The 25135-nt window shown below is 37.2% G+C and overlaps 1 protein-coding gene across 10 annotated transcripts in view; it reads right to left on the bottom strand.

Annotated features, from left to right (window-relative positions):
• Nucleotides 1–25135, bottom strand: part of DNAH6 (dynein axonemal heavy chain 6) — a 350848-nt gene that overhangs the window by 252751 nt on the left and 72962 nt on the right. For 6 of the 10 annotated variants that reach the window (XM_055243630.2, XM_055243633.2, XM_063617552.1 and 3 more), the window contains 7 exons: nt 17367–17634; nt 14447–14581; nt 14236–14356; nt 13432–13561; nt 11797–11965; nt 9425–9541; nt 4846–5046 (listed from right to left, as the gene is read on the bottom strand). In XM_055243630.2, the coding sequence (XP_055099605.1) occupies nt 4846–5046; nt 9425–9541; nt 11797–11965; nt 13432–13561; nt 14236–14356; nt 14447–14581; nt 17367–17634 (1141 nt within the window). Of the gene's footprint in view, nt 1–4845; nt 5047–8636; nt 8783–9424; nt 9542–11796; nt 11966–13431; nt 13562–14235; nt 14357–14446; nt 14582–17366; nt 17635–25135 lie in introns of those variants that run through there. The other 4 variants (XM_063617549.1, XM_063617550.1, XM_063617553.1 and 1 more) reach the window with 4 other exon arrangements.

Genomic DNA, 25135 nt, shown 5'->3' with positions numbered 1-25135 from the left:
TTGGAAAACGGCACACCAGGAGATTGTGTCCCGCACCTGGCTCGGAGGATCCTATGCCCACAGAGTCTCGCTGATTGCTAGCACAGCAGTCTGACATCAAACTGCAAGGTGGCAGTGAGGCTGGGGGAGGGGCACCCGCCATTGCCCAGGCTTGCTTAGGTAAACAAAGCAGCCCGGAAGCTTGAACTGGGTGGAGCCCACCACTGCTCAAGGAGGCCTGCCTGCCTCTGTAGGCTCCACCTCTGGGGGCAGGGCACAGACAAACAAAAAGTCAGCAGTAACCTCTGTAGACTTAAATGTCCCTGTCTGACAGCTTTGAAGAGAGTAGTGGTTCTCCCAGCATGCAGCTGGAGATCTGAGAACGGGCAGACTGCCTCCTAAAGTGGGTCCCTGACCACCGAGCAGCCTAACTGGGAGGCACCTCCCAGTAGGGACAGACTGACACCTCACTCGGTCGGGTACTCCTCTGAGACAAAACTTCCAGAGGAACGATCAGACAGCTGAATTTGCGGTTCATGAAAATCCGCTGTTCTGCAGCCACTGCTGCTGACACCCAGCCAAACAGGGTCTGGAGTGGACCTCTAGCAAACTCCAACAGACCTGCAGCTGAGGGACCTGTCTGTTAGAAGAAAAACTAACAAGCAGAAAGGACACCCACACCAAAAACCCATCTGTACATCACCATCATCAAAGACCAAAAGTAGAAAAAAACTACAAAGATGGGGAGAAAACAGAGCAGAAAAACTGGAAACTCTAAAAAGCAGAGTGCCTCTCCTCCTCCAAAGGAATGCAGTTCCTCACCAGCAATGGAACAAAGCTGGATGGAGAATGACTTTGATGAGTTGAGAGAAGAAGGCTTCAGACGATCAAACTACTCCGAGCTAAAGGAGGAAATTCAAACCAATGGCAAAGAAGTTAAAAACTTTGAAAAAAAATTAGACAAATGTATAACTAAAATAACCAATGCAGAGAAGTGCTTGAAGGAGCTGATGCAGCTGAAAGCCAAGTTTCGAGAACTACGTGAAGAATGCAGAAGCCTCAGTAGCCGTTGCGATAAACTGGAAGAAAGGGTATCAGTGATGGAAGATCAATGGAATGAAATACAGCGAGAAGGGAAGTTTAGAGAAAAAAGAATAAAAAGAAACGAACAAAGCCTCCAAGAAATATGGGACTATGTGAAAAGACCAAATCTACATCTGATTGGTGTACCTGAAAGTGATGGGGAGAATGGAACCAAGTTGGAAAACACTCTGCAAGATATTATCCAGGAGAACTTCCCCAATCTAGCAAGGCAGGCCAACATTCAGATTCAGGAAATACAGAGAACAACACAAAGATACTCCTCGAGAAGAGCAACTCCAAGATACATAATTGTCAGATTCACCAAAGTTGAAATGAAGGAAAAAATGTTAAGGGCAGCCAGAGAGAAAGGTCGGGTTACCCACAAAGGGAAGCCCATCAGACTAACAGCTGATCTCTCAGCAGAAACTCTACAAGCCAGAAGAGAGTGGGGGCCGATATTCAACATTCTTAAAGAAAAGAATTTTCAACCCAGAATTTCATATCCAGCCAAACTAAGCTTCAAAAGTGAAGGAGAAATAAAATACTTTACAGACAAGCAAATGCTGAGAGATTCTGTCACCACCAGGCCTGCCCTAAAAGAGCCCCTGAAGGAAGCACTAAACATGGAAAGGAACAACCGGTACCAGCCACTGCAAAATCATGCCAAATTGTAAAGACCATCGAGGCTAGGAAGAAACTGTATCAACTAACGAGCAAGATAACCAGCTAACATCATAATGACAGGATCAAATTCACACATAACAATATTAACTTTAAATGTAAATGGGCTAAATGCTCCAATTAAAAGACACAGACTGGCAAATTGGATAAAGAGTCAAGACCCATCAGTGTGCTATATTCAGGAAACCCATCTCACGTGCAGAGACACACATAGACTCAAAATAAAGGGTGGAGGAAGATCTACCAAGCAAATGGAAAACAAAAAAAGGCAGGGGTTGCAATCCTAGTCTCTGATAAAATAGACTTTAAACCAACAAAGATCAAAAGAGACAAAGAAGGCCATTACATAATGGTAAAGGGATCAATTCAACAAGAAGAGCTAACTATCCTAAATATATATGCACCCAATACAGGAGCACCCAGATTCATAAAACAAGTCCTGAGTGACCTACAAAGAGACTTAGACTCCCACACAATCATAATGGGAGATTTTAACACCCCACTGTCAACATTAGGCAGATCAACAAGACAGAAAGTTAAAAAGGATACCCAGGAATTGAACTCAGCTCTGCACCGAGTGGACCTAATAGACATCTATAGAACTCTCCACCCCAAATCAACAGAATATACATTTTTTTCAGCACCACACCACACCTATTCCAAAACTGACCACATAGTTGTAAGTAAAGCTCTCGTCAGCAAATGTAAAAGAACAGAAATTATAACAAACTGTCTCTCAGACCACAGTGCAATCAAACTAGAACTCAGGATTAAGAAACTCACTCAAAACCGCTCAACTACACGGAAACTGAACAACCTGCTCCTGAATGACTACTGGGTACATAACAAAATGAAGGTAGAAATAAAGATGTTCTTTGAAACCAACGAGAACAAAGACACAACACACCAGAATCTCAGGGACATATTCAAAGCAGTGTGTAGAGGGAAATTTATAGCACTAAATGCCCACAAGAGAAAGCAGGAAAGATCCAAAATTGACACCCTAACATCACAATTAAAAGAACTAGAAAAGCAAGAGCAAACACATTCAAAAGCTAGCAGAAGGCTAGAAATAACTAAGATCAGAGCAGAACTGAAGGAAATAGAGACACAAAAAACCCTTCAAAAATCAATGAATCCAGGAGATGGTTTTTTGAAAACATCAACAAAATTGATAGACTGCTAGCAAGACTAATAAAGAAGAAAAGAGAGAAGAATCAAATAGACGCAATAAAAAATGATAAAGGGGATATCACCACTGATCCCACAGAAATACAATCTACCATCAGAGAATACTACAAACACCTCTATGCAAATAAACTAGAAAATCTAGAAGAAATGGATAAATTCCTCAACAAATACACCCTCCCAAGACTAAACCAGGAAGAAGTTGAATCTCTGAATAGACCAATAACAGGCTCTGACATTGAGGCAATAATCAATAGCTTACCAACCAAAAAGGGTCCAGGACCTGATGGATTCACAGCTGAATTCTACCAGAGGTACAAGGAGGAACTGGTACCATTCCTTCTGAAACTATTCCAATTGATAGAGAAAGAGGGAATCCTCCCTAACTCATTTTAGGAGGCCAGCATCATCCTGATACCAAAGCCTGGCAGAGACATAACCAAAACAGAGAATTTCAGACCAATATCCTGATGAACATTGACGCAAAAATCCTCAATAAAATACTGGCAAACCGAATCCAGCAGCACATCAAAAAGCTTATCCGCCATGATCAAGTGGGCTTCATCCCTGGGACGCAAGGCTGGCTCGACATACGCAAATCAATAAATGTGATACAGCATATAAACAGAACCAAAGACAAAAACCACATGATTATCTCAATAGATGCAGAAAAGGCCTTTGACAAAATTCAACAATGCTTCATGCTAAAAACTCTCAATAAATTAGGTACTGATGGGACATATCTCAAAATAATAAGAGCTTTTAAAATCATACTATGACAGTTACAACCATATCTTGAAGAAATAAAGAGATTGAAACACTATGCTAATTTTAAGTTACATAGGAATGTATATATAACAGATATTTATGACTGACAAATGGGTAAATTTTAAGTTTGAAAATTACAGTATCGTTTTGGCATCAAGAAGAAAAGGCATTTGCAGTATGTTGAGGGCTGCATTCCCATTTTTCCATACAGGAGATTAGGTTGCCCAGAAATGTAGGAGAGAAGCAAGCCAAGGAATAATGCTTGTTTCTTTACCTTCTCACATCGATCACCTCAATAAGTGAGCTTTTGAGTTTAAAAATTGGGACAAGTAAGACAAAAATTTTATGTGTAGAATATACTATTTTCAAAGTCTTCAAGCATGCTTTAGTTAGTGCTTGCATTTGAGTGGCTATGGCCCAAAATAGTGAAACACCATGTTTTTGTTTTAATAAAACATTAAACATGTAATGAAAAAATGACTTTAGTAAAAGAAATTGTGTTGGCTGGTGAGTCACCCTGGCTCTGCCTGTGTCTCAGCATCCTCAACAGCCAGGATTACTTCCCCAAAAACACATGCATGTGGATCAATGGATTGCTAATGATAAGTAACTGTTTCTCCAGATATTTTAATGCCTTTTTTTTTTTTTTTTTTTTTTTAGATGGAGTCTCACTCTGTCGCCCAGGCTGGAGTGCAGTGGTGCGATCTCAGCTCACTGCAAGTTCGCCTCCTGGGTTCACGCCATTCTCCTACCTCAGCCTCCCAAGTTGGGACTACAGGCACCTGCCACCACGCATGGCTAATTTTTTGTATTTTTTAGTAGAGATGGGGTTTCACTGTGTTAGTCAGGATGGTCTCGATCTCCTGACCTTGTGATCCACCTGCCTCGTTCTCCCAAAGTGCTGGGATTACAGGTGTGAGCCACTGTGCCAGGCCCTATTTTAATGCTTTTAAAAAATTATTTCATGCTCAACAGGACAATTTCTAGAGAAAAAATATTACTTTCAAATTTTACCATTTAGAGATTTAGGCACCTGCCAATTTTCACATATAGAACATTTAAAGATAAGAAAGAAAAAAATACATATTACTTAATTTCATAAAAATTGAGAATATTATAAAATAGTTTTAGTCAGAGTAAATATACCTTTATTTGAGAAATAATTGTGTGAAAATTCCTATCATCCTTGAATACTGCTGCTAAACTTGGCCCAGTTCCACAGGTTTTTTCTTCAAGTTTGTTGTTAATGTAAGGGCTGGTGAAAGCATCAAAATACGAATCAGGCACGAGATTAGGAAACGATAACACAGTGTTTTGACAATGATTAACTGCACCCAAAATACCATCCTGTTAAAGAGAAAAGCATAAACATAAATGTAAACGCGTATATTTATAAATATTTTTGAATTTTATGAAATGCTAAAATAAATAAGAATAACTTATTCAACCAGGCTAGGTATTGTGCTGACTCTGAGTATATGACAAATCAAAAGACATGGCCCTACCTTCAGGACATATGTTTTCTAATTGAGAGACACACAAAAATTGCAACACATGGTGATGAATTCTACATTTGAAGTGTGAACAAAACACTAGCAGGTCACAATGGAAGGAAAGCCAAGGAAGTCTACGGGAAAATTTAAAGGGAGGGTTCAAAGTTTATATTCTTTGAGATGTAATTTATATTCCAGAAAGCTAATCTATGGGAAAAGTAGACATGTAAACAAAGATTTATGTGCAAGGACAATCACTGCAGTATTTCTCATATTAATAACTAGAGAAATGCTTAAGTGTTCAAAAGTAGAAGTATAGTTATGTAAGTTCTGGTGCTTTTAAACAATGGAAAATTACATATCCTTACAAAATGGCATCTCCCAAAAATCATTTAATGACATGAGAAAAAGTTTATGATATAACGTTAAGTTTGAATAAAAGAGAGTGAGCAGGATATAAAACTGGTATATAATATCTCAATGTAAACATGTATCTATATCTATCTCTGTACATAACCTCATGGTAAGTTAGGTATGTCAGCATATCAGCATGCACTAAAACAAGACTGAACAGAAGCATATAAAAATGTTAATGGGTTTTCATTTTTGGTACATAATATTATGGATTATTTTAATAATCTTTTCCTGTGTTTTTCAAAGTCTCTTCAATGAGCATGAATTAGTTTGTAATTTATAATAAATATAAAGTCTAATTAGAGAAAATGAGATAAAGAAAAGGTAAGTCTTTAAATGAGTCTCAAAAGATGAAGAGGAGCTTGTCAAGTGTATCAGACAACAGTATAATCCTTGCTAAGTCATTGTGTGTGGGGCCCAAGGGGGCAGGCAGGTGAGTCATTTAGGTACTGGAGCATCAGCGCTACAGTGCAGAAATAGGATACTCTGCAGATGCAGTCAGCCCCTTCATGAAAGGCCTTGTGCATGATACCAGTGTTAGCCCATGGGCCAGCAATCCCCAAACTGTGACCGGGGTCTACCCAGAGGATAAAGGCTCCCAACTTCCAAGGTAAATTTGAGAAGAAATCTTGAGTTACATGAAGTTGAACAGGAATTTTCTCAGGACCTGCTAAACAGGATTTTTTATATCTGTTAATATACAAATGTATATCACAACCCCCTTTCTCCTGGAATGCTTATCAACAACTCACAGAACATCTTGTGAAAGATGCTACTACAGGCAATGGAGAAATTTTAAGCAGGAAAGGGACATGATTACATTTGCTTATGAGAATAATCTTGCTGTCAGTAATGTGGAAAATGGATTAGAAGGGAGAGAGGCAGGCAGATCAGAGCAGACTATTTCAGCAGGCCAGAAGAGAGAGGATGAGGTCCCAATGGAGGGCAGAGTGGGTGCAACCATGGTTCATCACACAAGAGCTGACGACCTGATCTCAACGAGGTAAGGGAGACTCTAGGGGAACTCCCAGATTGCTGTCTTGGGCATCTGGGCATCTAGGAGAACTCCCAGATTGCTGTCTTGGGCACCTTTCATTGAGATGGAGACACGGAGGGAGAAGCAAGTTTTCGAAGAAATTGATAAGTTCAATTCATATTGGTGAATTGAAGTTAACTGTGGGACATTCAGGTGAAGATTTCCAGATGACCATGAGTGGGGCTTAAAAGAAAAGTATTGGATCTATAGATATAGACATACAGATATAGGTAGAGATATAGATAGGTAGATATAGATATAAATATATGTCTATGTCTGCATTCTTGGCACAGAAAAGAGCACCCAGAAAGAACTGTAGGGTGTGAAGGGGAGGGAGCCCTTAAGGATAGCAAGAATCAAGGATCAGATAAAAAAGAGGCTCTTGGAAAGATGACTGAGAAGGAAAAAATGTTGCTACAGAAATAGAAACCAAAGGAGGAGTCTATTTCAATTAAACCAAAGGAGGAGTCTATTTCAAGAGGCAGAAGCAGTAAACAGAATAAAATGCAATGGAGGTTTGTCTCACACAGCAAGAAATACTAGAATTCAAAAGTATATATTGAATCAAGTATTAGGAAAGTAAGAGATTGTGACTTCGGTATATAATTTTCCTTTAGATTAATCTCTATGTGTATGTGTGTTTGGAATCATTGGGAATGATTAAGGCTAATGACTAAAATAATAGTGAAAAATAGAAAATTTATGAATGATAGTCCTATTTGTACTTCTATTGGCTGATTTTGGGTTATATGAAATAAAATCTTATTTTGGTACGGATGGACAAGCATGCTAATTATTCCCAGAGCTTGGCCATGTATGTTTCATGTGTAGAAGTTAAAAATACCCATGTGGGGAACAGGGTCCTATAATAAGAAATGAGAAGGGTATCTAGTTTTTTGAGGCCCACCCCTTGGGGGGTAAAGGACAGCCAGCTGCTTGTGAGAGAGCCTCCTTTTGTCATCTACAGTCTGGGACACCTGCGTCCCATGTGAGGGACGTGAGTCTTATGGCCAGGAGGGGACATGACAGCCCAGTGCCTCTTGGCATGGGAGCTCCTGAGTGAGCTTCCAATCACAGGGACCTCAGTAGTCTGCTTGTCACTGTAAATGCCTTCAAATTGCCTATCCCATAAATTACAGAATCATAGACTGCGGAGGAGGAAGCAACGCCAGAACTCATATGCCTTCTCATCATATAAATGCAGAAACTGAACCCCAGAAGCGGTTTTCCTAAAGTCAAATAGCTTATTAATTGTAAAGCCAAGACTAAAATCTAGAGATCCTGATTACTAGTGCTTTTGAATCAGAGTACAGCAGCTAACAACAGAAGATACAGACATTGACTGGTTTACTAACCTATGCACCTATGCAAATGTAGTAGGCAGAATTCTAAGATGACCCCCAAAATTCCTGCCCCTGTGTACACACGCTGTTCAATCTTCTCCTCTTGAGTATGGGTGGGAGTTGTGAATATGACGGGATGCCAGTCCCATGATTAGGTTATGTGATGCAGCAAAGGTTGGGGGATATTGCAGGGTCCCAACTCAGTTGTTTTCGAGTTAGTCAAAAGTGATTATCCTTGATAGATGTGACTGAATCAAGTGAAAGCCCTTAAAAGAGGGATTGAGCCTTTCCTAAGCGAATGGTTCATCTGGCCTTGAAGAAGTGAATGGCCATATTGTAAACTGCCTAGAGAGTGGGCCACATGGCAAGGAACTACAAATGGTTTCTAGGACCTAAGTAGGGTGGTCCTTTGCTGACACCCCTCAAGGAAATGGGGATCTCAGTTCTACAGTTGCTTAGAGCTGAATTCTTCCAGCAGCCTGAGGGAGACCAAGACCTTGAAACAGAGGATAATCTGAGTAGCCAGTGAAGCTCTTGACCTACAGAAACTGAGATGATTCATGGAGGATGTTTCTAACTGCTAACTTTGTGGTAACTTGTTACACTGCTATGGATAACTAAGACAACAAAATTCTCTTGGATCCAGCATACCTTTAAAAATATTTCACAAACGGTATTTACAGGCTAGGCATGTTGGTTCACACCTGTAATGCCAGCACTTTGGGAGGCAGAGGCAGGCGGATCACTTGAGCCCCGGAGTTCAAGACCTGCCTGGCCACCATGGCAAAGCCCCATCTCTACAAAAAAAAAAAAAAAAAAATTAGGCAGGCCTGGTGGCATACACCTGTAGTCCCAGCTACTCAGGAGGCTGAGGTGGGAGGTTGCTTGAGCCTGGGAGATTGAGGCTGCAGCGAGCTAAGATCACATCATTGCATTCCAGCCTAGGTGACAGAGTGAGTCCCTGTTTCAAAAAAAAAGAAAGAGAGAAAAGAAAGGAAGAAAGGGAGAAAGGGAGAAAGAGAGAAAGAGAGAAAGAAAGAAAGAAAGAAGAAAAAGAAAGAAAGAAAGAAAGAAAGAAAGAAAGAAAGAAGGAAAGAAAGAAAGAAAGAAAGAAAGAAAAGAAAGGAAAAGGTATTCACAACAGAGTGATCTCATGAGTTGTTCTTAAAGGGATCCCTATAGTCACTTTTAAATTTTGTATAGAATGTTTTCCTGTACCTTACCAAGCCTCTAATCTGACTCGAGTTAAAGATAATGTGCTAAACTTTTAGATAGTTTATATATAGCTATAAAGCTGTGACAAAACAATGCTTTCTCTCTTTCTCATGATCATCTTGGAGTGGTGACAACTGCAATTCTGACAACCAATTGACAGCAAAATAGCTGCTTCATTTTCCAAATAGGTGCTTGCATGTGGATAATACATGAAAAACACACACCAGAAAGTCTTCCAGAGAAGGCTCAAAGAGGAGTGACTGGACTGTCAACATTAGTTCCGTGAGAAACATGGGGATGAGAGATTCATCTTCTTCTTCGTTTTCCACCACAAGGGTCCCCTGAAATGAGTATATTTACAGTGTTATAAAGACACAAGTATCAAGGTCTAAAACAAACTAAACAAGGGACATGTGAACTGAAGTTTACATACTTAGCTGAATTCATAATCTTGGCATGTGGAAAGTGTTTCAGAGAATAACAAAGAACAGAAAGAAAAAAGGCAAATATTGAAAGACTACATAACAACGTAAACCTTTTCTCCTTGTAAAAATACTACCAACAAAATGGAAAGACAAACAATAAACTGGGAACACATATCAATAATGTACATAGAAGATAGAAAGTTGATAATATTTGAATAGAACTATAGTTGATATACTTAATAGGAATATACGCCAATAATATATTAATGAATCTTTATATAGAAATATATTCAAATACAAATATACTTAAGTGGAAAAATGGGCAAAGGGCATAATCTGAGAATTCTTGAAAGCAAAATACAAATGATGAATTCACCTCATTCTTCTCTTCCTTAAAATAGTTTATTCAGTAACAACATTTGCAGAGAGTTTACTGTGTGCCAGGCACAGTGCTGGGTATTTGTGGAATTCCCACACCAACCTTCTTAAATAGGTTCCATTATTGTTCCCGTAGGATGAAAATGGGATTTGGAGAAGGTAGAATGTTTCATCCAGATCATACTAGCTAGTAGGCGCCAGACCAGAATTCAACCCAGATATTTCTGATTCCTAGACCCATGCCCTTATTCCTGCCCTGGGGTCATAATTAGAAGAATACAACATTTGAAAGCAGTGATATACCACTTTGTATATTACTGACACAGATTAAAACGAATGGTAATATTTAGTATGCATGTGGGTAAATGATCATTCTTTTTTTTTTTTTTTTTTTTTTTTTTTTTGAGACGTAGTTTCACTCCTGTTGCCCAGGCTGGAGTGCAATGGCGTGATCTCAGCTCACTGCAACCTCCGTCTGCTGGGTTGAAGCAATTCCCCTGCCTCAGCTTCCTGAGTAGCTGGGATTATAGGCGCCCACCACGATGGCTGGCTAATTTTTGTAGTTTTAGTAGAGACAGCGTTTCACCATGTTGGCCAGGCTGGTCTCGAACTCCTGACCTCAGGTGATCCACCTGCCTTGGCCTCCCAAAGTGCTGGGATTACAAACATGAGCCACCACGCCTGGCCTAAATGCTCATTCTTAAACATTGCTGTAAATTGACAAAGCTTTCTGGAGAGTATACATCAGTGTGTATGTATCAAAAGCCTTAAAAATGTGCATATTTCTGACTCAATTCTACATCTAGGAATTTTTTTCTAAGGGGAAAAATCTGAAATGTGTGAAAAATATATAGACAAGGATACCCTTTGCAGCATTATTTGAAATAGTGGGAATGTGATCAATAATAGAAAATTATTTACAAGAATTATACATTTCTCTGTGAGAATATCACATGGAAAAATATATGTTGACTTTGGAAATATTTCATAATAGTGTATTGCTAAGAGGAAAAAGCAAGGGATAAAGCAGTAAGGAAAGTATAATATCTTTTTTCCCCTTTGAAGTAATTATCTTTGGGTAGCAAAGGTGCTTTTCTTTGTGTATTTCTGTGTTTTCCTAATTTTGTACACTTAGCATAAATTACTTTTAGAATAGAAAAATAAATGTGACTTTTAAAATTTTGATACTATTTATGAAAAGGAGAAATTCAGAATAGGGGAGGAGAGAAAGCTATGAAAAGGAGTTCATGACTATGATTTAACTTTTGGAAGAAAGGGAAACTCAGGCTGAGAGCAACAGGTCGTGTATTGCATAATTAGCTTTCTATGGAGCAGGAGATTTAAGCTGTGAGGGTAGGAGGTTTGATGAAATGAGGTGAGCATGTAGGTATTCTGGAAAGAAGCTATTAGTACTAAGGATGGAGCTAGGGCAAAACTTACTGGGAAATCTGAATATGAGATAATATGATCTTTCTTTTAGCTATGCTGGAATGCACGAATTTATACTACTTCATCCAAACATCTCAAAGTACTCTGTGTCTTTAAGATCAACATCCTCATAAAAGGCCATCCCCTCAAAGCACAATAATTTGCTTATTTTCACCTCTAAACTATTGTTTATCTCTTTTATTTATACCACTTTTCCTGCTTCTCTCTGCCAGTTTATGCCCACAAGGAGCATTTATGTCCCCACGAACTATAGTGCACAGAAAATAGCATAATTCATAGAGCGTAGTTTGCGCTCCTCAATAAATGCTGACCAATGACATATTCTTAATTTTGTGTGAGTATACCTTTTTATCAGGGACTTCAGGTTTCTCTTCAGTAATCCATTTCTGAATGACATCTGCTGAAGGTCTTCGTTTTAGCTTGTCAGTGAGATGGTTCAAAAGCGAATTAACAGCATTTACTGTTAAGACGTGCATTGTGTTCTCAATTAGATAGTCGTTTAGACGAATAAAGCTTGAAAAGAAAAAAACAAATACAATTTCGGTTTTTTATATTCACTACATATTTTTGACAGTGCCTCTAAAGCAAATATTTAAAATGTAAAATATCATAATTTCTCCTTGAATTTCCATTTAATTATATTACAATATCAGAAATGTCCTGTCCAGAAGAGTTGTCCTTAAATATTCTTCCTTTTAAAACACAAATATATTCAAATATGTAGCATTAATTCAGTTAGATATTCCAACTTTTCAATAGAATATTTAATGAGCAATATAGCTGTTAGGGAAAATACATCTAGTTTATCTAGCTAAAAGGGCCATAATATTTTTTAAAAGATGCTTTAAAGGAGAAATCAATGCATACAACATCTGTAACTTGCATTCTAATAGTAAAAGTGTAAAATCTTTGCTATTGAATAAATGTTGATGGCAACTGCTAACACAAAGGTTTGAATTTTATGTTTCCTTACTTGAGTGCTTACTTAGAATGCAGACTGAGTCAGCAAGACATTTAGAATAGTTCTATTCTGCTCAAGTGGAGCTCTAAGGTGTCTAATACTTCTAGGTCCACTGTGGTAGCCTCAGAGACTGCGTCACTGATTTCTGTTGCTACACAGACATTTTCATATATAAACTGAGATACAGTTAAGATGTATTACATAATGGCAAAAGTTGGATTAAGTCAGTGAGCACTGAATAACAATCATCAGTATTTTATAGTTCCAAAGACATGAGGTTTTAGAATGATGGGAAATCCAAATTCTGGAACAGTCAAGGTCAAGATCCAGTTGGGTAAGCAGGTGTCAGAGCTAGTGCTAATGAGAGTCCGCTGGTGAGGTCCTAGGAGGGCTATTTCTCTCTCTGGCTCCCAGTGGCAAATCCCATTTTAGGGACTGGGTGCACCTTTGTGATGTTATGCAGCTGCCTATAGTTCTTTTGTGACCAAAAAGATGGAGCAAGTCCTCCAGGCCCACTTGAGGAGGTCCATAAATCTGTGTGGCTGATTTCTCCCTGCCAGAGTCTGCTGTACTGCAAGTCTCCATACCCAGGCTGGGCCAGAGGGAAACAAAGCCAGAGAGATCAAAGAGGAGCTCTTGGCCTTGGCCTCATGCTCTATCTCTGCCAGATCACAGTCCCAGAGCTGCTTTGGTTGGTGGCAGTTTGAAAAGGGGGTCTTCTGGGCCATACATTCAGGTTACCATGTCCCACAAATTTCTCATCACCATTCATAAACAATGTGGTGAAGGGTTCCATTTTTTTTTTCAAGTGAGACATCACTTGGGTCCTAGAAAAGATTCTACTTTCATTTTAATTTTTTATTGTGTATACTTAAGGTATACAACATGATGCTTTGATATACATAGTGATATTACTCCAGTTATGCAAATTAACATAGTCATCACTTTCTGGGGTTTAATTTTTAATAAAGCTTAAGATGGGTACTACAATTTTTCTTGAAAATGAGAATAATCTTACCACGTCAGCCTCATGCAGTGACGCCTTTTGATGGCCTGTTGTGTATATGTCATTTTCTTAGAGTCTCCATAAGTGGGCAACTCATATGGCGTATTAATGAAACTTATACTGCTCTGCACTTCATGATAATCTAACAATAACAGAAGGCACAACAACAAGTGTACTTGTGTAAAAGTTCCATCTCTTTCAATATGATTCAAAGAAAAGATAAATAAAATTCAAAAACAACAAAATATTTTGGTACACGAAGCATTTCAAACCTGTAAAACAGCCCAATTATCCAAAATAAGTTTACATCAAAGGATTTCAGTTCAACAAGATTGTAGATAGTTTACTGACATTCTCATTAACAGGATTTGATCTGTATACTATGCTACCTCTTTCCTAGGAACACCTTTACCCTCCTTTCCTACCTACAATTTAGCCAACCTTTATAGTACATGCTAACTGAGTCAATCCTAAGGTCAATCCAGTCCCTTAATTTTAACAAACCTATTGTCTGTGCTAGCAGGCTGGACATACCTTTAAGCAGAGAGATGCTGAGTTCACTCTAAAGTGCTTATTAATCAAGATTCTGTATCCAGTTTAGAAATACTACATACAAACAGGAGTAATGGGAGAAACATGCAGTATTTTCTATTTCCCTCCCTTCCACAAAATATATTAAATTTATAATATCCATCAAATGTTTGGAACAATTCAAACATAGAATCATTATTTAAACTTAAGAAAAGTCAAATAAAAAGGGCTGAAATTTTAGAAAGCCACTACTTCTGATATATTGAGGTTCTTTCCCCTTCATACCCTCAAAAGGTCCAAAGGCACAGTCATCAGGAACAAATCCTGCAGCACGCAAAGCAAATCGACAAGCCCTCCTGACTACATATTTTGCCTCATTTCGAAATTCTCCTAGGCGTTCTGTCACCTGGATATTGTTGAATATGTAAAGTTAGTGATGCTAAAGTATCAGAAATAAGGAAAAAAAGCTTTGATTCTTATAGACAAAATTTGTTACCTCTGCTAGCCGTATGACTTGTGCGGCCTTAAATTCCTGCAGGGTGTAGGTGTGACACTTTTCAATATAACAAAGTCCCATAAAACTCAAATGATAACACAATTCATTTATCATAAGAAGAGCTGGTCGCAAATGCTGAATTAAAATAGGAATTTATTATTTAGGAAAAATGTTCTGTATTTTAAAAGTATAAAACATTCAAAAAGCAAGAATGGTTATTAAGGATAATAAACACCTCCGTGTGTTAACTTTTGCTACAACTACAAAATGCATATGTTAAAAGATCACTTCTATAACTCTTTTCTAAAAGTATTTCTTTAATTATCAGATTTAATTTGTCTGAATTCCTTTCTTTTGATTTTGAAAACACATACATGTCTTTTAGCTATTTAAGGAATAAGGCAAGTGATTCAAGGAATTGAGGGCAAGTAATAGAAAACTGGGTGTTACCTTAAGTACTTTACAATGTCCAGTCATAATGATAATGGAAAGGCCTATCTATTAATTTAAGAGGCTAGGACACAGAAGAAAGCCAAATTTAACATTAAATTGTTATTGGGTAACAAGTTGCTTTGGAAAACTGCTTCATGTTGTCACAAAAGGTTAAACATAAAGTTGCTAATGACCCAGCAATTCCACTCCTAGGTATGTGCCAAAGAAAAATGAAAACATATGTCTAGACAAAAACTTGTACATGCATGTTCATAGCAGCATTATTCATAATAGATAAAAAGTGGAAGCAATCCAAATATCCATCAATAGATGGACAAATAAAATAGGCATATCCAATATAATTTGCCAACTTTTAAAAATGCTATGCTACAACACAGAAGAAGAACCTTGAAAACATTATGTTAAATAAACAAAAGTCAGTCATAAAGGACCACATACAGTCCTTCTGTATCCTCGGGTTCCACAGTCATCGATTTAACCAACTGTAGATTAAAAATGTAGTAGGGTCTACAATGCTTGTGCCCATATTACAGATGAATAGACTTTTTTGGGTCATTATTTTCTAAACAATATGGTATAAATGCTATTTACATAGCATTTACATTGTATTAGGTATTAAAAATAATTTAGAGATGACAAAGTATATAGGAGGATGTTTGTAGGTTATATGCAAATACTGTGCCATTTTATATAAGGGACTTGAGCATCCGTGGATTTTGGTATTTGCTGAGGTGGTCCTGGAACCAGTCCCCCAAGACACTGAGAGCCAAGTGTATTGTATGCTTCCATTTATGTGAAATGTACATATCAGGCCAGTCTATGGAGATAGAAAGTAGATTAGTGGTTGCCTATAGTTGGGGGAAGGGACAGGTAGGTCAGAAAGAAACAGAGAGTGACCACTAATGCATAATGAGGTTTCCTTTGGAGTGATGCATATATTCTAAAATTCACTGTGGCAATGGTTGATGAATTCTGTGAATATACTAAAAATAATTGAATTGTGTACTTCAGATGTGTGAATTGTATGGTATGTAAATTATACATCAAAACTGTTATAAGGAAATGACGTAGGCACACATGCCAACAAAATTTGTTATTTAAAAAAAATCATAAAAAGAAAACAAGGACAACTCAGTATGTCTCCCTTCAACCTTGTCTAGGGGAATCAGCCCTAGTTAACTAATTATAAATATAAGACTAGTGGTAAGTGTGTGGGTGATTATAGCATTTAATAGATATTTAAATGACTGCAATGAGTCTGTTATTTAGGCCAATCCTTGCTTAAAAGGATGAGAGCTTTCTAGTCTGCTGGGACTAAATTTAAGAGAAGATACTATAAAGGCTGAAACACCACTGGTATGAATGATGGACACAGAATGAAAACTCTCAGCACATAAAATAAGAGAACATGCCTCGAGGACTGATAGAAGTAATTTCAAAGACAAATCAAGAATGAGCTATTTTACATACCTAGCAACAAATGTATGATATGTGTAGTGTTCAAGACATGGTAAAAGATGAAAGATGGTAAAATAACTTTGAATGACTGATGGATCCCTAATGAAATTTGAGTTTCATGTCAAGAAGGACTGGAATATTTTTTCACAACTCAGAATGCACAATGGAATGGATGACTTGAGATAGTCCATCTTATATATTTGTCTTGTACTAATATTTATGTTAGCCAGAGACCTTGAATGTTTCCCTATTGTGTGACTGGCATGTTGATAACAGTCTTGAATATTACCGTATGCAAAGTGAAGGAAATGACTAGTAAAAAGCAAACTTGAGATAGTGTCATAGAAATAAGACAGCTGAGGACCAGAACTCTGAGTGTGACAGTAATGATGATTGCAGTTTATTCCTAGAGGCAACAGTTTATTCCTAGAGGCAACTTCTAATGGAAGTTGAAATTCAATAGATAGAAATTTTAAATATGGTCACACACTTTTTCACAGTTTTGTTTTCATGATCACCCCATTGTCCAAAGTAAATATTAAAAATTTTCCTACTGTATGAATCCATTGTAAAGGAAATATATGATATATTAGGAGGTACTGACCCATGAAAACAAGGCCCTGACTTCTGTTGTACTATAAAAGCTAGAGTGTCTCAAAGATGAGGGGAGGTAATAGAGGCTACCAGCCTACTCTGCTCAAAATGACATATAACTTTTCTAATCAACAACAAAGGGGATCACAAATCCAAAAACTCTGAGGTGACTTCTAATCAAAAGGGACCTGTGCAACTCTCTTCTTATACTTTTGCATTTTGCAACCTTAGTTAAAATGTAGAAACACCTCTAGATTGCTAGACTCCTAAATGACAAGACAGGATGAAAACTGGGAATTCTCTTAAGAATATAAAATATTTGATTTCAAGAAGAGTCTATACCAACAGCTATAATAGATTCACATTTTCTTTTTTTGTAAGTAATTATTTTAAAATATAAATGATAAATACATACAGGATTAACAATGAACAAATTTTTTTGTAGAGATTCTCGACATTCAGTGATTTTCTTGGAGCGGACATTCTTCCTCCATACACTAAAAGCCTTCCATTTCCGGAACAGTGAAAATATGGGAATCTTAGTGAGTTCTCTGTGATATAGATATTCCTGTTCCCATCGATCAAGTTCGATGAATTCAATGTCTTCATTATAAACGTGTGTTACTGCCCTTTGGCTAATAGTATAGTAGTCATTTTTATTGATGTTCTCATAATTTACAACTCTATAAACAAATAAAAATTGGGACTAATAAATAAAGTATTCAATACAAAATGAAGCAATTGCATTACTTTTTTATTCTACAGAGATAAAACATTTCTGGAAAGCAAATATTATTTAAAGTTAAAAAATTCTAACCAACTACTTTCACATTAAATACATTACTCAAGAAAATGAGTTAAACAAGTTGGGTTTATTATAAAGATTTCACAACTGTGGCAATACGCTTGATGATTTCAGTTACATGATTTTTACATTAAAATGAATTGACTATAAATTATTAAAATTTAATAGTTCTACATTAAAACTATCTGGAGCTAAGTTTTTATCTATTATTAACTCTTCAGAAACTATTCAATATTAATAGCATAAAAGAATTTTGCACTATTACATCATGACAGAATTATGAGAAAGATAAAAGTAAGGAAACATTAATTAGGTGAGGTAAGAATCAAGACCAATATTATATGCCCAATTTATCACCAACAAAATATTTATTATTGATAAATTGTTTAGTTCATAATACCTCTCTTTCAACTGTTGTCATGGACATTCTTCAACTGTATGATTAACAGAAAACTGATCAAGTAAAGAAAAGAAGCAAGAACAGAGTAAAAACAGAAGAAAGGGCAGGAGAAAGAAATGAAGCAATGAAAATAGGGCTGATTCTCTAAAACTGCTTAAAATAAAATTTTTCCTACGGCAAAACGATATTCTCTGTAATTTTAGCTATAATGCTGAAATATTGAATGCAAGAAATATTCAGTAATAGAACAAGTGTGAAATATGATATAGCACCTTATTGAAATATATTTAGGAATTTAGGAAAATAACATTTTTCTAAAATGTTTCTCTCTGTTAGGAGAGCTTAGCAAAACAAGATAAAGGTTAAGGGCAAAAACAAAACCCTAAATTGTTTCTGTGTTAAAACTATGCAAAACTTACATGTACTAGGCAGAAATTAGGAACACTCCAGTGAAAATCAGCTGTTTTCCATGTTTTTCAGTCCTTGGCTCTACATTCTGAACCTGGAGTCCATGGTCCTTTATTTTATTTTATTACTACTACTACTACTATTATTATGATTATCTTTGAGATGGAGTCTCGCTCAGTTGCCCAGGATGGAATGCAGCCATGCAAACTTGGCTCACTGCAACCTCCGCCTCCCAGGTTCAAGAGATTCTCCTGCCTCAGCCTCTGAAGTAAGTGGGATTACAGGCACCCGCCACCATGCCCGGCTAATTTTTGTATTTTTAGTAGAGATAGGGTTTCACCATGTTGACCAGGCTGGTCTCGAACTGCTAACCTCAAGTGATCTCCCTGCCTCAGACTCCCAAAGTGTTGGGATTACAGGCGTGAGCCACCATGTCTGGGCCACAGCCCTTTAACACAGCCTTCAAGTTATTTGTGAAATCCCTGAAAATGTTGTATGGAAAATTCATGTATATATGTATAAGTTTTTAAGAAATTGAACAAAATTCTATGTTTTGGGTCTGTTAAAAAAAAGTTAAGAACCACTGGTATAAATCATTTTTAGTTTTTAATTTCTATTTTCATTTTAATAAAACTGAGTAACAAAAATATTTTTAAAATTATGGCACACGGGACCAGAATGAAAGCAAACCCAAACCAAGAGCTGTTCATGTGAGCCTGCAAGGAGATGTGGGGGGCTGATGGTGCTGTGCGAAGTGGGAGAGGAATAGTCCCTCCAACTTCAGGGCTGCCACAGAAAACCTTCAACCTGCTCGGCTTTTACCTGATCCCACTATCTGACTTTTTGTCTGTGTTCTAATTAACGCACCCCAGAAATGTCTGGAAAAATGCCGGGTATTGCACAGGGCTGGTGAGGAATATGGAATACATTTTACATGTCTTTCTTTTTCTCGTTGTCAATAGCTAAAGATATAATTAGGGTATTCTTGGGGTGATTCTCTCTAAAATGTAAAACTTCAATTTGCCACTGAAATAGTAATCAACTTCAGATGTTTCATTAACATCAGGCATCAAAGCAACCTAAAAACAAGAACAAATTGCTGACCACGGGCCTGGCGCATGTCTGGAAAACTTGCTCTGTGTAATCTATCTGCTACTGATGGCCCTTCTAGAAGATGGTAGCTGTGGTCCATGATGTTGAATTCTAACTTGTTGCTCAGTGCCACTTAGAAATTCCTTTTATTTGTATTTCTCTTCTTATCGCAGAACTTCATTCTCAAGCCTGCAAGCCTTTTCCTTCTTTACACATCTCTACTGTTCATTGAACAACTGAACACACGAGAGCCCTTTCAAAGGTTGGATCATCAGCATCAAAATCATCTGGGGTGCTTATTAAGAATCTAGATTTCTGAGTCCATCACAGAATCAGAATCTTTAGGTATTCCAAGACTCAAGGATAGTGAGATGCCTGGGTGATTGCGATACACAATGATGTTTGTGAACCACCAAACTTTATTTCAAAACAAATAACAAAAAACATGTGAAGACAAGGCAAGCTCCCTCTCATATCTTCACTTGAAGTTCAACATACCATGTTTTTTCCCTCTGATTGTTTCTCTCATGCTTTCCTCCAAATGGAGATGGAGAAGTTTCACCTCATTTTTCTCTAACTCTCCCTAGTTTTTTGGTTTCTTTTCCTCCACATCTGAAAGTATGCAGAATGTCCCTTTAGCACATAGAAAATCTTTTCTTGACCCTGCCACCTTCTTAACTAAAATCCCACACTTTTCTTCTTCTTTTAAGTTTCCTTTATAATGGTGGGCGTCAATGGCCACATCCACCTTATCCATTCCTTCTTAGAGTTCCTGAAAAACGGTTTTGTTTCCTGCTACTTTAATGGAATTATTTTTCCAAAGATCAACAGGGATTTCCTTCAAGCCCAATCCAGTTGGTAGGTAGAAGGGGCCGCAGGGTCAGGAAAAGATTTTCTTAAAAGACAGTGTATGCACAGTTCTCTGTAATCCTATTCTTAGACTTTCCAGTTCATTACTGAGAGGTCATCCCCCAGATCTACTCCTTGGACTGGAGTGTTTTGCTCTACATGTTCTGCCTCCAAGTGTTTATCCATTTCAGGAGTTGAACCACGACTCCTATGATGATGACTGCCCCCTTGGCATTTCTTAGCACTCAGGATCAAACTTCAGCTGCCTCCTAGAGAGTGGTTTTGGATGTTTGTTCCACTAAGGCCTTTCTTTGAGGAGATAATCAGAAAAAGTAGGCTTCCTTTAAGAAACAAAAAGAAAACTTTTTAAAAATTCAACTGCTGTGTTATAAAATTCCTACATTTCAGATAAAGAAGATGACTTTAGGATCTAGTTAACTAGAGATCCTTGGATAGTTAACTAATTAGATTGAGATGGAAGTCTCAAATAAAATTATATTTAACTATGCTCTACTGTCTCATAATTGGAAAAAATATATGTAGTGCTTTCTTGCTGTTCAATGAAGATCAAGGGGTCCTTTGTCAAATTATTTTACAGTAGAACCTGTCTGTATCCATCTTAAATGAAACTAAGACTTCAAGACTTCTATTAACTTCTGAAAGTATGTGTGTCTCATTTGAGATAACCATATGAACTGAGAGAATTTTGGGGCCCTTGTGGTCAATCATTGTCCTATTATTATTAGTTATTTCAGATATAAGTCAAAGTGAGCCTACTTTGGGGCTTAGAACCCCTCTGGGGTTTAAAAAATTTTTCTCCTCCTGAAATCAATTCATTGACTTCCAAAACAATAAAACCTCAATGTGATGTTATTTCAAATAGCAGTTCCATCTGTTATACACTGCAGTGATTGAAAATGTTTCTATTCATCCTTAAACCAATCAACCAGACTAATATTGCAGAAACATAGTTTGCCTCATGTGACTGTTGTGCTCAAGAACCTTGAATAGCTTCTTATTGCTCCTGTCATTAAATCCAAGTTATTCTCCCAGGTATTTGTGGCACTCTCTTCCTGTTTCACATTCGTTCCTTCTCTGTCAACACAAATCATCCTCTTCAATCAGGCTGATTTCTTCATCATATTCATCTTAGGCCATGCTTGAATGCATACATCTGTCTTTGTTCCCTGTTACCTCCTGCTTCTTTCAAATTTCTGGTATCTACAAGAAAGAGAGTTATTCCTTACCTGCTTTAAGGCTGATTAGATAAGCTCTTGTGGCCCTACATAACTCTAAGTTGTCTATTTTCATTATTACATGGTTTTAAAGTATTATGATTTGGGTGTATTCATTGAACAAAGGTAAGCAAGCAAGTGCCTGGGAAGAAATAGGCCACTTCCTGAGTTCTGCATTTATCAACCTCAATCTGTTTGATCATGGTCCTTGCCATGACTCAGTATGAGACTAGATCTAACCTAACCTGTGGAAGAGAAATGCTTGCTTCTGGTTTGATTAACCAAAGATGGCAAAATATCTGATAAAGAACTCTTTTTTACCTGGAAAATTAAACAAAAGTAAAACTAAGAGGAAACTTCCAAGTTTCATCACTAGGAGAGTGCTCGATGGTCAATGTTTCTCAATGTATGGTCCTTGGAAGAGCAGCATGAGCACTATGTGGGAATCGCACATTCTCAGGCTCCACCCTAGGCCTGTTAAATCATCTAGGGGTTCAACCATCTGTGTTTTAGCAAGTCTTTTAGGGCTTGAGAAATGCTGCTGTAGGTCCATGATGCATAACTCTGATTGAATCTTAGAATCAACTGGCAAGTTTTAAAGAAAAGCTGTTGCTCAGGCTCCACCACAGACTGATGAGATAAATCATAAGTAACTGGAAGTAGAGCCTGCGTGATTCTAATGAGCAGCTAAGGCTAACAGCCACTGCTCTAGGTTCTTCAGATTTTTGTATGGAATGAAACCATCGTCCACTAAATCACCATAGCTCCAGAGCAGTGCCAGGATGTGTGTGCATGTATGTTTGTGTGTGCATGTGTTTGAAGGAACGGTAGGGAGACAATCTGGAGTCTAGATCTAACTGTATTGGGAAAAAATAGATCTAATGTAAACCAGGGAAGAGAAATTCTTGTTTTATTTCTGGTTTGATTAACCAGAAGGAGGGTTTTTGATTATTCCAAATGAAAATCCAAAGGGCCCATAGTGTTTCCACTTGCTGACTCAAATTTGACTTAATAGATTTAAATTTCTTCGTGGATTAGCCTAAGAAAACTGCCATTGTGTTAGACAACCTGGTGAGGTTTTTTTGATAATATGGCTTCAAAATGATCTGTTCCTTATTGCATAATACATATATACCTCATTCTAAAGTTTTTAAAAAATAATTCTAACTTCACACATAAACTAGAATGCCTCTACTTCAGAAGGTTTCAAGCTGGCATCTGTGTTTTCTGTTCTTGGCCACTAAATAGTAATATAATTTAAAGGATAAAATAGCTTTAGGGTGAAATTTTAAAAGCTGCCTTAAAAGTACTTTTAACAAGTTTAGAAACAACCAGAGACCAAAATTAGTTGTTTAGAAGGAACATGTCTTAAGCTTAGAGTAGAAGTTGATATAGTTCTAATATCCCAAGTCATGTACTTGTGTTCCAAGATTCTAATTGGAATCCTAATCCTAACTACTGACTTAACAAAGTTTCTCAAATTTACATGATCACAGAACACATCTGTTAACCATCTATCAATTAGAATGATTTAGGTCTAATGTTCTTGGAAAGACACATTGGGAAACACTGAGGTATAGGAGACATGGTGTCCTGTTTCATGGCATTCTGTGGACCCAAAAGATGCTCAGATTTTGGGGAAGGCTCTGCCATACAATCTGAACTATCTGTTAGATTTTAATAGCTTTAAACTTGACATTGCACAGAGAATGAAATCATAGAATTGAAAGATGGGAGCATCAGACATTATTCTGAATTTCCTACTGCAAATCACAAAACAATATCAAATAGAAAAGTCTTTAATCTATACCTCAATTTTCTTATCTTTCCATTACATATAATGCCATTCTAATAGGATGTTTATGAGGAAGAAAGAAGACTAATATACAGAAAGCACTTGGCACAATGCCTAACACAGTGTGTGTGACACAAATGCAGGAGTAGTTGTCATTATGAGGATGAGTATATTAAGTGGCGTGCATGAGGACTTGGGTTCTAAAATCCAAATAATCTGAATCTCAGCTCCATGACTCACTAGCTATATGAACTTAATTCTGTGACTTTCATCATTTGTAAAATGGGTATATCAATCCTACCTACCTTAAAGAGTTGCTGTGGAGATTAAATGAGCTAATACATATAAAACATTTAGAACAAGATTTGGCATACACTATAGTTGGTGTTAATACTATCATGTTGCAGTACTCACCCATTAACATTGCAAAGACTTAGTACCCCACTATGCCTTATAAAAGCACCCACAATTCCTTACTAGTGTGAGCAGGTTTATATTTCAATGGCCAAAACAAAAAATAGCAAAATGTGAATTTATAAAATTGAAATAATGGTGAGGTGAAGGGTTACATAGATATGAAAAACACCTATCATCTACTAGGGAGAGAATTTTCTAATATCAACAGTGGGTCTTTTATACCAACCTGAAAAAGGAATACTTAAAAATTGCCTCACCAGGGGTCTTCTTAGATCCAACTAAATGTTAAAACTCGCAAGACTTTCATATACTTCTATTTGGCATCCATCTACTCAGAAAAACCTGGAACCACTTATTGCCTTCAGGGCAGCATCAGACGTTCCTTTCCCATTGGAGTCCTTGCAGCAGTCTAATAGCCACCTGGGAGCTATCTTCTCCCTAGGTGTCAACTCAGATGCAAAAAGATGAGATCCACATTGAGTGCATATGAAAGCCACTGTGGCCAAAAAGCCTTATTACTCACAGGAGCCAACATCTCTTGCAATAACCCCATAAGCATAGATTTCAGCGTTCCTACAGGGCACTTGCTCAGAAAAAAAGAATCTGAACTATAGGAAGTCAAAAGCTATGACTCCCCATAAGGTATTTATAATTCTTTCTTAGTTCCTGCTAATGCAGCTATAATTTACTAATTGATGTCATTTTTATCATAAGCAATGTTTCCTATAAACAATCAACATTTAACTCTTTTTAGGTTATCGAGGGTATAGAACTGCAGGATTAGCCAAAGGTCAGATTCTTATGCAGGAGAAAATCATTCTACAATCCTCTAGCACAAGGCTTCTCAAACTTTGAATGTTATAAGACCCATGCAATGATAACATTTTATAAGGCCCAGTGATATAAACTGCAGGGGCTTGGTGAAGACATTAATTACAATTTCTTTATATAATATGACAAAACACAATGCACATAATATATGGGATTATATAATTTTTAATTTGGGACATAATTATCCCAAATTAGGGATATAACATTTAATTTGATAAAACTTCCAATTATGTCTAGCTCATAAGCAACCACAGCTGTGACCATAACTTTTTTGAAGTAGCTACATCATGTCTAATCAAGACATGATGAATGATCTAAGTTCTTGGTAGTCACTACTCCTAAGAAATTTTGT

This window comes from Symphalangus syndactylus, chromosome 14 (assembly GCF_028878055.3).
Source record: "Symphalangus syndactylus isolate Jambi chromosome 14, NHGRI_mSymSyn1-v2.1_pri, whole genome shotgun sequence".
Lineage (NCBI taxonomy): Eukaryota > Metazoa > Chordata > Mammalia > Primates > Hylobatidae > Symphalangus > Symphalangus syndactylus.
This window is presented reverse-complemented; position numbering and strand designations above follow the sequence as displayed.